The sequence below is a fragment of the Pogoniulus pusillus genome, chromosome 13 (genome assembly GCF_015220805.1).
Source record: "Pogoniulus pusillus isolate bPogPus1 chromosome 13, bPogPus1.pri, whole genome shotgun sequence".
In the NCBI taxonomy this organism is placed as follows: Eukaryota; Metazoa; Chordata; class Aves; order Piciformes; family Lybiidae; genus Pogoniulus; species Pogoniulus pusillus.
The window spans coordinates 11,398,719-11,413,561 of record NC_087276.1 but is presented as its reverse complement, the minus strand read 5'-3'; the positions used below and the strand labels follow the sequence as shown (position 1 = coordinate 11,413,561).

The 14,843-nt window shown below is 36.9% G+C and overlaps 1 protein-coding gene across 5 annotated transcripts in view; it reads right to left on the bottom strand.

Annotated features, from left to right (window-relative positions):
- Window positions 1–14,843, bottom strand: part of MRTFB (myocardin related transcription factor B) — a 75,677-nt gene that overhangs the window by 44,307 nt on the left and 16,527 nt on the right. For 4 of the 5 annotated variants that reach the window (XM_064152972.1, XM_064152975.1, XM_064152970.1 and 1 more), the window contains exon 3: window positions 10,806–10,972. In XM_064152972.1, coding sequence (XP_064009042.1) covers window positions 10,806–10,959 — 154 coding nt within the window. In that variant the 5' untranslated portion in view covers window positions 10,960–10,972. Of the gene's footprint in view, window positions 1–10,805; window positions 10,973–14,175; window positions 14,414–14,843 lie in introns of those variants that run through there. The other variant, XM_064152973.1, reaches the window with a different exon arrangement.

Below are 14,843 nucleotides of genomic sequence, written 5' to 3'. Positions count from 1 at the left end.
TCTCTCTCCATCTTCCCTTCCTCCTCCCCTCCCCCACTACTCTGGAACACTGCTGCAGGCTGCAGAAATACTTTACCTTTGCCTGACTGGCACATTCATTACTCATTAAGTTTCACTAGTAAGCAAAGCTGCACATCGACATTTGCAAAAGTTATGTGGAGAACACTTCTCACCTGCCTCAGTCTCAGGTCTTGTTTTGGAGACGTTTACTTAGCAGAGTTAAGTGGGAAAACCAAGGACTATTTATTTCCATCTCTTTGCTTGTGGTATAGAGATTCTATTCCTTATCTAAATATATTTTCCTTTTTGCATTACAGTTACTCATGTAATTATTCCCTGCAGTTTTTGGAGTATTTCCTCCCACAGCTTCTGATCTGCCATTCTTTCTAGCATACCCCATTTATCTTATGTGAGTCATCAACTTTAATGTCAACCTGGAAGATTTTGGGGAAATGGATCCCCTCCAATTCTTTGGCATTGGCCACAAGGGAACAGCAGACTAGCTTGCATTTCACGTACTCAGAGAAACATACCTATACATAATTTCAATTAGTCACTCCATGTCAACAAGTAACTCCAGCAAGTGCATTTTCCATTCCCTTTGGCCTAAAATTGCAATCATTACACACATTCTCCAGACCTTGACTTCGTATTTTAAATCCTTCAGCCTGAAATTATAAAGAAAATCTCCACTCAGAAAGAACTGTTCCAATTCTGTGGCATCAGATTTTTAAAGGCCAATACACTCCAACAAACACCTGATGGAGAACTTCTAAAATTGGAAACTAGGTAAAAATCCCAAACATTGTGCTTCTTTGGATCTTTCTACGGGACAATCACTTTATGCCAACTCTTCACCTAAACAGTGACCTCCCGGGCAAACAATCGATACCATGGGGTGTGGGGCTGACAGCCAGCAGGACTTGAAAGCCTCTCCCTATCTTCCTAATGCTGGGAGAAAGGAGACCCAGATCTACTCAGAACGGCAGATTCAAAGAATATGTGAGTTTAATAGGCTGTGTCAACTTCTTGACATCTAAGGAGCTGAAAGTACAGGCCAAAAAAAACCCTCTTGCAGCATAAATTATTTGAGGCTGCTCTCCCTGCCTATGAATTTGTTGTTTGCACATGACTGTATGAAAATTATCAACTTAGATTTAACAAATGCAAATTATAGACCATTCCAATACATTTGCTTTTGCAGTGAATTTTACTAGACACAAGAAAAAAATACAGTGAAAGAACTTCTTCATAAATCAAATGCAGCTACTCCGTGTCTGCAGTCAGAACACAGACTATGTGCAAGAAAAAATACACTGTTGAGAAACTCCACACATTCAAAAAAAGCCTCTAATCCAGACAAACAGAACACATGATGCTCAAGAAACCTGCATAAAATTTATACAAAGGCTCTTAAACAGTTACAGAGATACTAGATTATAACTCTGCATTTTTCTTGTACCAGCAGAGATGTTCACACACTTTCTGAAAAATAAGCATTTTGGTCTGAGCTGATTTCAAAATGATTCAGAGAACAGAGTATTCTAAAATTCAAAAAAATAAACATATGAATAAGGAAGTATGTAACTGAAGAACCCAAGGAGCAATACATTTTCTATCCAATGCCATAGCTTGGAAGGTAGTTCTGTGCGTTCCTATTTGTCCATAGTGCTTTATAGGAGTTAAGAGTGTCCAGTGTACAAGTGAATGCTGGATCACAGTAACAGCAGTTGAGTAATAGCAGTTCAAGCCTTCATGAGTGTCTCTCACCTGCTCAGAAAGATAAGCTTTAGTAGCGTGGGGCTCCTGCTATGCACTCCACAGCAGAGTTCACAGAAACACCTATGCTTATGCTTCAGCCATTTGCAGTTTAACAGAGTATTTTGCTTCAAATTCACCTCCCAGTTCCAATACAAGATAAAATACAGATTAATATTTAAAAACATCTTCAAGAAGTTTGATCAAAATCTCAACATTAATTTACAAATAACTTAATGAAAAAAAGGAGGAATCACAGAATTTATGGAAACCAGAAATTATTAAATTCTGATACAGACTAGAAGAGGTGGTCAAAATAAAGCTTTGTATTTTCCATGTAAACCAATATTGTAGTTGCCAATGGAAGTGATATGATATTGAATAGTTGGGGCAGAGGCAACATAACAATTGAAGAGGAAGGAAAGATACCTTAGAAGAAGAAAACTGTTGTTGATGCAGTTATACTGTGAATACTAAGAATGTCTGGACATTCTACTCAGGGACCAGTTTCTCTTAAATGCCTGTGCAAAGAATTACATTCATCCTCCATGTCATGAAAAAAGGACTCATATTCCAACACCATCCTGTCTTCCCAGCAGTCTTGAACATACCATACATCCAAGCTCAACTGGTAACATGGAGTGATCAACAATACAGTTCTATTTTTAGTGGTAAGGTTTAAAGAAGAAATAGTCACTATGTCTCAACATGTCTGTTAGAAAAATCTAAAATTCTAAGACAGTTTCACAGGCACCCGGGGGCATCTCACAACTGCTGTCTCAGTAGCTGCAGTTGCAGCACTGTAACATGGGAAAAGGGCAAGCTTTTATGAGGGACTTTCTCACACTCTGAAGAACATTGTCAGCTGATTAGCACATTCAAGTACTAAATTAATCTGCTAACTAATAATACTAATTTGTGCCAAAGTGTCTTCCATTTGCAGCCAGGTCCCATGCAAATCAAGGCAAGGTGCCTCCTTATGAGAGCCCCAATTCACCTACCATTGACAAGTTCCCTTTCTCCTGCTAAGTTAAATAAATTAAGGACTCTTCTAGAATGGTTCACATACATTCTTACTTTTGGCTGCTAAAGCACCATAACTACTTCTCAGATTTATGTATGTGCTTTTAAGAATCTGACAGTAATTCCTTAAGCTCCTGCCATCAGTCACCAAAGGCATGTTGATTCTTTAAACATATTTCCTATGTTAGGATGGTGGTATCTGTCTTGAAAAAAATCTTTAGAATAAGTATTATTGAAACAATACCAACTTCTTTGTTCTCTGGCTACCCTTTAATGCCTTTCTTTTATTTTAGCAGCTACATCGTAAACAGGACACAATCCACAAAATATAAAATAAATACAAAAAAAGCCTGGGGGTACTTCAACTCAGTTTGAAAGGGTTTTAGTTCAGTTTCAAAAAGGCAGATGGAATCACTTAAAATTGATGGCATTATTTAAAAAAAGGCCCAAAATCTTATTAGAATTGCTAATTTTTCACCTCGTCTTTCTGTTGCTGACTGTAAACTTCAATACAGAAAGCCTTGTAACAAGGGAAAGAGGTACTGATTTCCAAAGTAAACACCGGATGTACAGCTTCTGACTTAACACGTACCTGTTTCCAAAGAGCTACTTTTTAACATTACAAGTAGCTAAATGACACTGAGGATCACAGAGAAACCTGTAATTTGCTAGAAGCAAAACTGTAGCTGAAACACTGGTTTCTACAATAAAACACAAGTATTTTTTTCAGCTAAAAGAAAATCTTAAGCGGTACATTTTGTATCTTCCCATTACAGATTTTAACCCAATTACAAACAGCATCAGTGTATCAAAACCAGAAAGTGAAGTTAAAGATAAGCAAGCTTTTTGTTTCAATGAAAGGTAAATCTGTTGGAATTTACATCATCTTCAGAAGACTGAAGTACCTCACATTTAAATTTCATTTTAGTTCAGTTGTACCTGTTGTATACAAATGTCTGAAAGGAAGACAAAAGTCTTCAGAATGGAACATCGCTGTCAGTTCCATAAACTAGAGTCCAGTAACATCTCATCTCAGACCACGATATTGCATAAGTTTTTCGTAAACATGTTTGCTTTTAGTCTGAGGTAATAAATGTTTTTTTCTTTCCATCCTGCAACACAGACTTCCAAGTGTTCTGACATCCTTCAGCCTACAGAATATGCATTATTTAAAGAGGAAGGGCCTGATAAATATTTGCCAAAACCACAAAGTACAGGAGAAAACAGTAGAGCAACATTGTACCCTCCACAGTGCCTGCTTGTCTGCCATTCAGAATAGACTGTTATCTTAGTATCAGTGATCTACTGAGATCACTGTGAGCAACTTCACAACGTCATTAAACATGGAATAACTAAGCAACAATTGCTTTAACAGTACATTCCAACTCTTCACATCATATGGAGCTCATTCTTTGCAAGTCCACAAAAAAACCTCCAAGCCCTACAGATGAATTTAAATTCTGGACAAAAAAAAAAACACTGCCACCCAAAACAAACTCCCCAAAATAGCACTGGGCATTTAATATATTTTACCATGACAAGATTTTAAAGTGAGAGAAAAGAAGCTTAATTATTCAAACATTTATTTCATCTTGGCTTAACACATACCTTGATTAATTTCTTGGTCATTTTATATTGTGTTAGGATAATCCTCTTCTATATCCTAGTGTAATAATTTCTTCATAAATTCAAACACTCATTTAAATACTGATGTTATCATAGATTACTTCTTTGCACAGTAAGAATGTTGACTCAGTCTGTTAACCTAAGGGGTTTTGTTTGTGGATTTATTTGTTCCCCCTGACTCAAGTTTCCAGTTACAATAGATTTCTATTCTGCCTTCTTGTTCTGTTAAATAAATAATATTCTATAGCAGTACATAAATTCTTTGCTTTGAACTCCTAAGACCTTTGTCAACTCAACAGTAAATCACATACAGACAGTATTATTTTGTATTTAAGATAAAGATACACATCCCCAAGTGTTCAGCTCCCCCATTTTCATTCTTTTGATAGTAGAGCATCAAGGGTGTCAATGATTTTTTTCAAAAAGTCAAATGAAAAAATTGCCTAAGTTTTGAAACATCACTGTGTGCTGAACTGTGACTAAGGAATTGTCTCAGAAGGATGGGAGACTTCTGCTTATATTGTACTCTATTGTAGTAACAAAGACTCAAACAACATCATTTATGGTCACCACCTACCCCAGCTACTTCCCCCAGAAAAATCCCAAACAGCAATATCAAATGTAGAAAGTCTGCATGTTCTCCTTGTCCCACTGAAGCCTACACAAGTTCCTCTCAAGAAAGACCATAAACTGGTAGTGTTCACTCTTTAAATTAAAAACTTCCCTACCATTCAGCCTTGTCCACATATGCATACAAATCAATCATTGTTTTAAAATGTATAAACAATAAATTAAAACTATATGAGTAATTACACACGTTGAACTGCATGTGTAATATAAATGTATGTATAACATACATGTATATATATAATATGCATATATATGTATAATAAAATATGTATATATATGTATATAAATCAAAATAACATAAGAGAACAATATTTGGTCATCCTACCTACGATCTGCTGATGGTGCATATAGTAAGTAGTGCCTTGTGCCCATCAGTGACCATCTTGCCTACATTACATTCTTCTAGGTCAACATTTCAACAGTAACATACGCGGACAGGATTTAGTTCTAGCAATTAAAAACAATTATACAGTGGAATTTTAAAATAACATTTTTTTCTATGCATTTGCTATCCACAAAGAATTTCAAGGGGAAAAAAAAAAAAAGAGGTCAGAATAAGGCAGTTTGATCAAGAGAGCTCTTTAAAGGAAAACATACTTCCCATATCTCCTGCAATCACTCAAATGCCAAGCCCTCTAACAGGATCTTTTCATATATACCAGATGCCTTAAACTGAGTTAGTCACAGGTCATGTCTCCCATGTTAATCTCTTCACAATAAGCAGATAATTTAAATAATAATAATAATAATCTATAAATCAAACTAAAATGATGGAATGTTTGTTTAGAAGTTTACCAAATGGAACGACCCTGCTGGAATTCTTTCATGTAGCCTGTGAAAATGTCAGAATATATTCCATTTAAGAGGTCACAGTCCCTAGAGAGCTCTGAGTTTTGGCCTGTATGTCTTTTCACATGCTTTCATATTTGAAAATTGTTCCTTGTAGACACTGACTGATGCCCTGGGAATGCTAGGATTGTGGGAACTGGCAGTACCAATGACAAAAGACAGACTTACTGGGAAATCACTACCTACTCAGTTTGCTCTCATCTCACAACACAAAACACAACATTCAAATATTTACAGGGAGACCAAAGGACTCCATACATTAAAAGGCATTTCTTTTTTCTAGTGACACTGTTTGTTAAAAAAAAAAACAAAAACAAAACAAGCCCAAAGTCAACAAAACAAAACCCACAAACCAAACTCCCCAAAAAATCTCACAGCACTCAAACTAACCCCCAAAACCCCCCAGTCACAGAAAAAAAAATCTATTAATTACAACATGCTTTGTGTTCTTACAAAGGATTATTTAATATAATATTTATACTGGATGCTCCACAGACAATAAAAACATTGAAGGAAAGACAAATCACAGAATTGCTGGGGTTGGAAGCAGCCTCTTGAGATCACCTTGCCCAACCCTCTGCTCCTCAGGGTCAGCTGGAACAGGCTGCTCATGACTGTGCCCAGTCACATTTTTAATATCTCCGTGGATGGAGATGCTACAACCAGTCTGGGCAAACATTCTTCTACTTAGACACACATACACACTACACTATACATAGACACACATTTCTATTCTAAACTTAACAGAAGTTGTACACTTCTGTATGTAGGTAGGTCTTTTAGAATGTACTTACTTAAGAGTTTTGGGGATATTGTTTGTTGTTGTTGTGGGTATTCAGAATATTTTGCAGATCTCTGCTTTCAGCTTCATGACTAGAAACTGCAGAATTCAAGCTGACATTTCCAATTATTTTCTATGCCAATCTATTACTTCATTAACACTAGTTTTCCATTTGTTATTCTGTAATCTTCCCACTAGCTATCTTTTTTCTACTTTATCTCTCCCAGCTCTCTCAAGAAAATAACTTCTAACCACAGTAACCTACCTGCCTACCATTAGGAAAGGAAAATATGTTTAATTGAAGGCCTTAAGACTAGGAAAAAGCCCTGTCCTACACAGACACAAGGAGATGTTCCAATTTCACCCAATTCTTCAGTATCAAATTTCCAGCTTCAAATCCATTAACTGCAGAGGATTAAGAATTTATTCAGAAGCCATAAAGCTATGCCAAGAATGCAAGTTACCAACGCTACATAATGAGAGAGCAGAAGATAAGAGATAACAGGGAAACTAATATGCTCATGACTCTTTGAGATGCCAGAAAATTTCCCTTGGTTCATCAAATTTATTTAAGTAATATCACTAGGTCCAGTGTGATGTAGATTTCATTCAGTTATTTTAAGAACTGCCTGTCTCCCAGTGGGCTCAACTGGTCCCTTGGCAGAACTCAATATACACCATTTGGAGGACTTGGGTTTGTTTGCTGAGTGGAGGTTGTTTTTTTTTTTAAGGGAATTGTGGAGGTTTTGTTTTGCTTAGAGGTGGGGTGTTGTGTCTTCATAATTCACTGGTTACCCACACGTTCAGTGCCTCAAGGTCTTTGTACTTGAGTGTCATTGTTCTTATGCAGTCACACACACTAATTTCTTTGGGCTAGTTTCTTCAAATAGAGATTTCACTATTCTTGCTTTTACTGTCCTAAGTCTTTTTTTCCTGACCAGACATTCAGGACTGCCAGCTCTTTTCTCAATTACCTCCATTCTGATGCACAAGATCTAGTGAATGGCCATGGTAGGCATATCACAACCTTTTCTACCCCTCTCCAGTGCAAGACATACAACCTTAATAAGAGCAAGAGTACAATCCCATGTCTACTGTGGTTCAGAGTTTAGGGAAGCAGATACTCATTAGTTTCCATTAGCTGGAACAAAAGTGTTTCTCTACCCAATGCAGAAGTTAGAGAATGGGCATTCACAGTCTGAAATGATTACTAATTGAGATAAAGAGCTGCAGCAGGCCTATAGACTGCTCAAGGACAGTCAGTGGCCCATGTAGGTGCCAACCAATTATCTACCTGTTTTACAATATAGCCAGGCTGTCACCTGTGGATGGCAACTGCACAAAAGTAACTTACATCTCTTTTTAATGAACTAGTAGCCACTGTCAGAAGGAGATCTTGGCACAGTGGGATAGTTAATGAAGCCCCTGCAAAGCCAAGACTGCTGGAAAACACAGAAGCTAGCCCCTTTTCATTTTACACGTACCTTGAAACAATGATGGCATGGCTCCTGGTGCCCATACCTACCTCTACTAGCCAAAGTAGAAAGCTCTACTCCAGCATGAAAAAAAACTTGCTCATGCAGTGCTTCCTCTTTTGGTGGTATCTGCATGTGCAATTCCTTCCTACCCTTTGCTCTGAAACAGCAGGTTGGAATGTTGCAAGCAGCATCATTACCATCCACCTTACTCTTGTCAGCAGCAGACAGCCTATCCTTCCCTCCCTTGCCACCTCTTGGCTCTCAGACAGAAGCTTGTGAAATTGTGGTACACGGCGTGGGTAGCATATTGTTCTGAGAAGTACTTCAGCTGTGCCATGCTGCCAGCTACTGTCATTCTTCCTCCACTGCAGTCCATCCAAACAACATCTAGTCATCAATCTTACCACTCCTGCTTTCAAAGAAGAGCTTCATCCGTACCACTTTTCTCCTCCCCCAATCACTGTCCTTCCTAAGGACACAGCATCTTGACTAAGAAAGCAAGTACTGTGTACACAACCTAGCATACTTCAGGCAGGGATGCAAACCAACGGCCCTTTTGGCCACAGCATTCTGTATCTCAACCTCCATTTATGGGAGAAGCCAAACTTCTCATGTTACAGACATGGACTACACACACCAGTGATTGCCCTTAGACTGCTAGAGTAATGCATCTTCAGCAAATGACAAGTGTGACAAGCAGGACCAATGAAACGATAACTTTTGCAGCTTTTTGGCAAGTGAGAACAGAGAACAGTGATGATAACATGCTGCAATAAACAGGGCACAAGTTCACATCATCAGTGCACTGTATTTATTGCCTAATTATGCAGAAATATGCAGACTAATGAGAAACTGAAATTAATGTCATTATTAATCCATTACTGCCCAGAGCCATTTACTTGAAAACATCTAAAAAGGGGAATCTGAGAAATGTGAGAATCAGACCAACACATGAGATCCTCAAAAGATGATTCTTTGTAATTACACCCAAATACATACACAAAGTTACCTTCTGTAGACACAAAGTTACATTCTATAGATAATTTGTTTTCCTTAACCCCAAATAAAGTCTTTGCTATAGAGATGGTTCAGCTGAAGTATTTCAGTCCCACAGCAAGAACTTGATCTAGCAAATCAGCTAAAAAAACCTCCATTACGTGTCCTTCTATTAAAATACGAAACATCAAGTTGTTAGGAATTGTGCTTTACAGACTTTTTAGGATGAAAGAATATCTGTCTGAAAAAAGACATCTGAGAAGATAATAACATGTTGCTGGTTTTGTCTTTATTCAAGGAGTAAACACTTGCATCTTATAAACGGCTAGGCAAGCTTAAGATACTATTGCCCTCCAGCTTCCTCTACTGGAAGTTATAACCTCTTCAGAGTTGGCAGACCATGTAAGTATGCTTCTGTCAGCTCAAGGGACAACAGTTCTGCTGCAGCTTAATCTAAACCATGAGATTTTGCACCAAGTAATACTAGGCTCACCTGGACTCCTACGTTAGTTTGGTTGTAGAACTCTGATTTGTATGGACAGAATGGGCAGGGGAAGAGGAGCAAGTAACATCTCAAGTGACTGTCAGCCCACCAGGCATCGTTACTCAGCTGTGATTACCTCCACAGTACACAAAATCAAACCAGAGCCTGTCTCCCACACTTTCAGTGTCACTGGAAAAGCTTGAAACACAGTTTCTGTACTAACTTGTGCAAGCCAGCTTAACAACACTATGCAGAATAATACAAGAATAATTCATCCTTTACTGGATTGCTGCCAAAAGACAGCAAAACAAAAGGTTTAAAGGATCACTAAAAAAGCTCACAGTAAGCATAATGCTTCTGGCACAAAAGTATTCCACATAATATCTCTAAGTATTTCAGAATTTTTGTTTTACGTGCCACAAAAGTGCTTCCAAAAAACCACATACTCCCTTTACATAATGTCAATGTTCTCTATTTACTGCCAATACTAAGAAAAATATATCTACATTATTAGAAGATATTAGCATGGGCTAATACACAAACACCACCAAAAAAAATTGTTTCCGCCTCATCCCCAATAAAAATCAGCCTTGATTCAGACCTAATTCTTCCTCGTGTTTACTGCAACAGTGAAAACACTTTCTTTCCTAAGTTGCCATGCCAACATCAACAATGAGGAAAGATACTGGAAAGAGTCATCATCCCCCCAAAAATCTTATGTTTCTTCTATTGTTCAACCTTGAATCATGTGGTGAATTAGACTGAGATACCACATGAAACTTCAAATCCATTTTATTTTTGCAGAAAGAAACCTGGTTTTGATAATTGTCCCTTTTTGTCTGACAATTATACAATTCTGCAAAATCTTTAACATTTCTATTATACACTAGCTGTGGCTTTTAAAACTATACTAAAATATAAACGACTCCAGTCTATATGCCTCAGGCTCTTCCAGTTGGTGTTTTAAAGTTAGACTCACAAGCTGCCATGACAGATGAAGCCGATCAGGACAGATTTCGTAACAAACACTATAGCACTTTAACTCTACATATTGTGGTTGGGAAGAGCAAGTGAAGAGAGTCTATTAATGTTATCTGAAGAAATCAAACAGACATTGTTATTCCCACAGAAAACATTTAAGCAGTGGAGGGAAAAGGAGAGCAGTGGTTTTGGCACTCACCATTCTTCCGCTCATTGAGAGAAGGCAGGTACTGATTGGGCTGCAGTGAGAGTTCCTTAAACTCATGTGCAACTGCTTCACTGTGAGGGCTAGGAGCCAGGCGTGTGAGTGAGCCAGAGTCCTCCTCAGCATCTGCTGTCCCCAGGTGATCCATGGTGTTAAATTGTCTGGAGACAGGGAGAACAAACAGTCTCTTAATAACACTAGAGTTGATAAAACTAATAAAACCAAAAATATAGTAACGATAATCACATTGACACCTTACTTTTTTGGGGGTTTTGTTGGTTTTGTTCTGGTCATTCCCTTTGCACATAGACTTTAATACACACATTACCTACTATTTTCCCATAAATATTCCAGCTTTGCAAAATATAGTTAAGGAATGCATTTACAAGCCATTTAACAGTCATTTTCTAAGAAGCAGTTTCTCTGCTCACTTTGACAGAAAAATTAGATTGTGTTCACTCCCCACATGCCTGTCTGGAAGCTCCCTTGTCCTACCTTCTATCAAGTGATACAGCCTTTTTATCAGTTATTTCTTTTAGGAGCTTATATGAGAGAATGCTGAATTAGTATATGATAACTTAAAGAGGCTTTTAATATTTTGAAGCATTGCGCAACTTCCCTTCAGTACAAAAATCAGCTTTGGTATTCATAAAGGGCTTTACACCACCACAGAACTGTATTAGGGCTAGCTAATTTTCAGTCTCTCCAGCAAAGGAGGCTTTTTGCCCTTATTTTTTTTCAGATTAATTTTATTGCATACTAGCTACTTATTATAAAATACAGAATGGAACAAAAGTCCAAATTTATTATTTGTTTCCTTTCTATCATTAATGTGGCACTTAAACTACAGTAAGGAGGAGCAGAATATGGATTGATAGTACAGGCAGCTCATAGTTTGTTAGACTCTCAAGTCATTAACATTTCAATGAATCAACATGGACTTCACTGAAGCCCTTCCTAGGTCCTTGGAAATAAATGGCAACTACTGCTTACCCATACTCAGACTTCAACTTAAAATTTCAGGAAATTTCAGGTATACTGAATATAAATACTACATATGTTTGCGTGTGCAAATACTAAAGTTTTTTTAAATGCAGCATGTTGCAATGGCCACACTCAAAATGTTGTGTTACTTGATACTCTGAAAAAAGTGACAAGAAAAATAACTATTGCAAAAAATGATCATGACCACCAAGAAATGCCCCCACACTACAAAAAAGGGTAAAACAATAATGTTGCTCCAAGTGTCAAAAATAAGAAATACAAGCAAGTACTGCTTGATATATGCCTCATTAGAATGATTATGGTGGTTAAGTGCAGATTTTTCATTATTTTCCATAGTTACCAATTGGTGCTTTCACATTAAATGAAGACACATTAACTTACTGTTATATGAGATTTTTTTTCTTTGTTCTTAGCTTTTAGAAGCATAATTTACTCCGTTCTCATTTGATTTCCTGACATTACACTCTCCTCAAACTCCCACTCACTCATACAAATCAAGTAGATTATTAACCAAGTAAGTCCCTTCAGAGAAGAATTTAAGTGAAAATTTAGCTGCTTATCTGCTCATATTCACAGCATTTTATTCACAACATATTAGCTATGAGTTATGTCTTAGAGCCACTTTTCAAAGAGATTAAGCCACATTAATTGTATTCATGCTACTAAGTCCATGTGAAAGTAATAGAAAACATCTTCTTGTACCAAAGGTTTAACATTTATGATGCTTCATGCTAACTTTAACTCTTTTCCCCATAACAGATAACTCAATACCTTGCTTTAAATTTAACCCGTTTAACTGTCATCACTTCTACAACATACTGCTAAATTAGTTACATTTTGTTTCAGGAATGTATGTAAATCTGGGTTTACTGTTGAAATTTAACTATGAACAAAGCATGCTAGAACTGTATGCAACATATTAAATGATACTGATTGCAGCATCACAGTGCAACTCAAACAAGTTGACTCTCCTAAAAAATGTGCTTAATCTGTGGTTTGGACCTGACTGAAGCAGTTCAGAAAGGACTTTCTAGGAGGTCACCTAGTCTATCTCTCAATCCTGCCCATGGCTACTAGCTGCTCAGGAATTTGTCAGGTTTTGGAAATCTCTGAAGCTGGCAATTCCACATTTAGGTAACCTCATCATGAATGCCTTGCCCACCCTTTCAAACAGAATTCCTTTTGCGACGATCTGGGACTGCTGCCTCTTGCTGTTTAGCTCTAACACAGATGATATGGCTGATTGAGACTCTCAGATCCCACTTTTTACTAAGGTTTCACAAATTGTGTGAACTTGATCACTAGGGAACCTCAACAACCAAAGTTCCCCAGTGCAAGACTCTAACACTTATTTGAAATATTCCAATTGTCAGGTCTCAGAGGGAGCTTCTAAACTTAGCATCTGCAAAATTAATAGTTTATTTTAGGCATAGGGTTTTCCTTACTGAATACCAAGATAATTCTGAAATGTAAATAAAAGTATTTTGATAAGTTTTTTCCAAATGAACAAACAAAAATAGACAAGGAATAAAAGGAATCATCATCTTTTTACACTCCTGTATGTATGAGATAATAAAGCACTACTGGTTTTTAGCACACTCATTTTAACTGCTAGAGAAGGTGCATGCTATTGCTTCACCACTAGGCTGAAGGTTACCAGCAGCAGCATTATACTTCACACAAAACTGGACTTGTGATACACAAAACAGGTCCCACCCATCTTCAATTTTTGAAAGCTGTACTTCATTCTGACATTTCTAATACAAGAGTACTTAGACATCAGCAATTGAAACACAAAAAAAAACAGTAGGAGAAAACATTAGCTTACTTCAAACATTGTACTATAAATACTTTATCCAGTCATCATATGCAAAAGCGAGAAGTTTACCTGATTTAGAATTCAATGTACCATGGTATTATCACATTTTGTATTTAAAATAGTACATTTGTCTCCCCTTTCTCATTTATCTGTAGCCTACTCAAACCTGAAGAATTATTTCCTATTTGCCATCTGCATTTACAGATAGTAAATATTATCTATGTAACCCAAACTTTAAGCAGACCTAGACACTAAAGTGCATTAATAAAATAACCAAAAGTCAACAGTAAAGACATAAGCAGGAAAAATAGAGTTGAAAAAAATAAATCCATACTATTAAAGTCTCAGTATTGCGTTCTCTGTAATCTAAATAAGGACCACTTTTATGTGATGCTAATCTGACACAAAGAAATTAGTTGTCAGTTGGGGTTCCACTCCCTTGAAACAAAGACATTTTAAAGGTTTATTAAGTTGTATGAAATATTGTTCTACTTGGTATGAAAAACATTGTGACTTATAAATTATTGCAAAGTCCAATACCATTATTTGTAACAACTAATATAGAACCACTCCATTCTCCCATAGTCCCAAAGGATTTCAGGTTTAGGTTTTGGTCAGGTTTGACTCTCTTCTCTTCTCTTCTCTTCTCTTCTCTTCTCTTCTCTTCTCTTCTCTTCTCTTCTCTTCTCTTCTCTTCTCTTCTCTTCTCTTCTCTTCTCTTCTCTTCTCTTCTCTTCTCTTCTCTTCTCTTCTCTTCTCTTCTCTTCTCTTCTCTTCTCTTCTCTTCTCTTCTCTTCTCTTCTCTTCTCTTCTCTTCTCTTCTCTTCTCTTCTCTTCTCTTCTCTTCTCTTCTCTTCTCTTCTCTTCTCTCTTTTCTTTTTTCTTTTTCTCTTTTCTTTTCTTTTCTTTTCTTTTCTTTTCTCTTCTTTTCTTTTCTTTTCTTTTCTTTTCTTTTCTTTTCTTTTCTTTTCTTTTCTTTTCTTTTCTTTTCTCTTCTTTTCTCTTCTTTTCTCTTCTTTTCTTTTCTTTTCCTTTCTTTTCTTTTCCTTTCTTTTCTTTTCCTTTCCTTTCTTTTCTTTTCCTTTCCTTTCTTTTCCTTCCTTCCTTCCTTCCTTCCTCCCCTCCTTTTCTTCCTTTTCTTCCTTTCTTAAACTTCTTCCAAATGTTTGAGTAGTAATATGAAAACTAGAACAAAATTATTTTCCTAC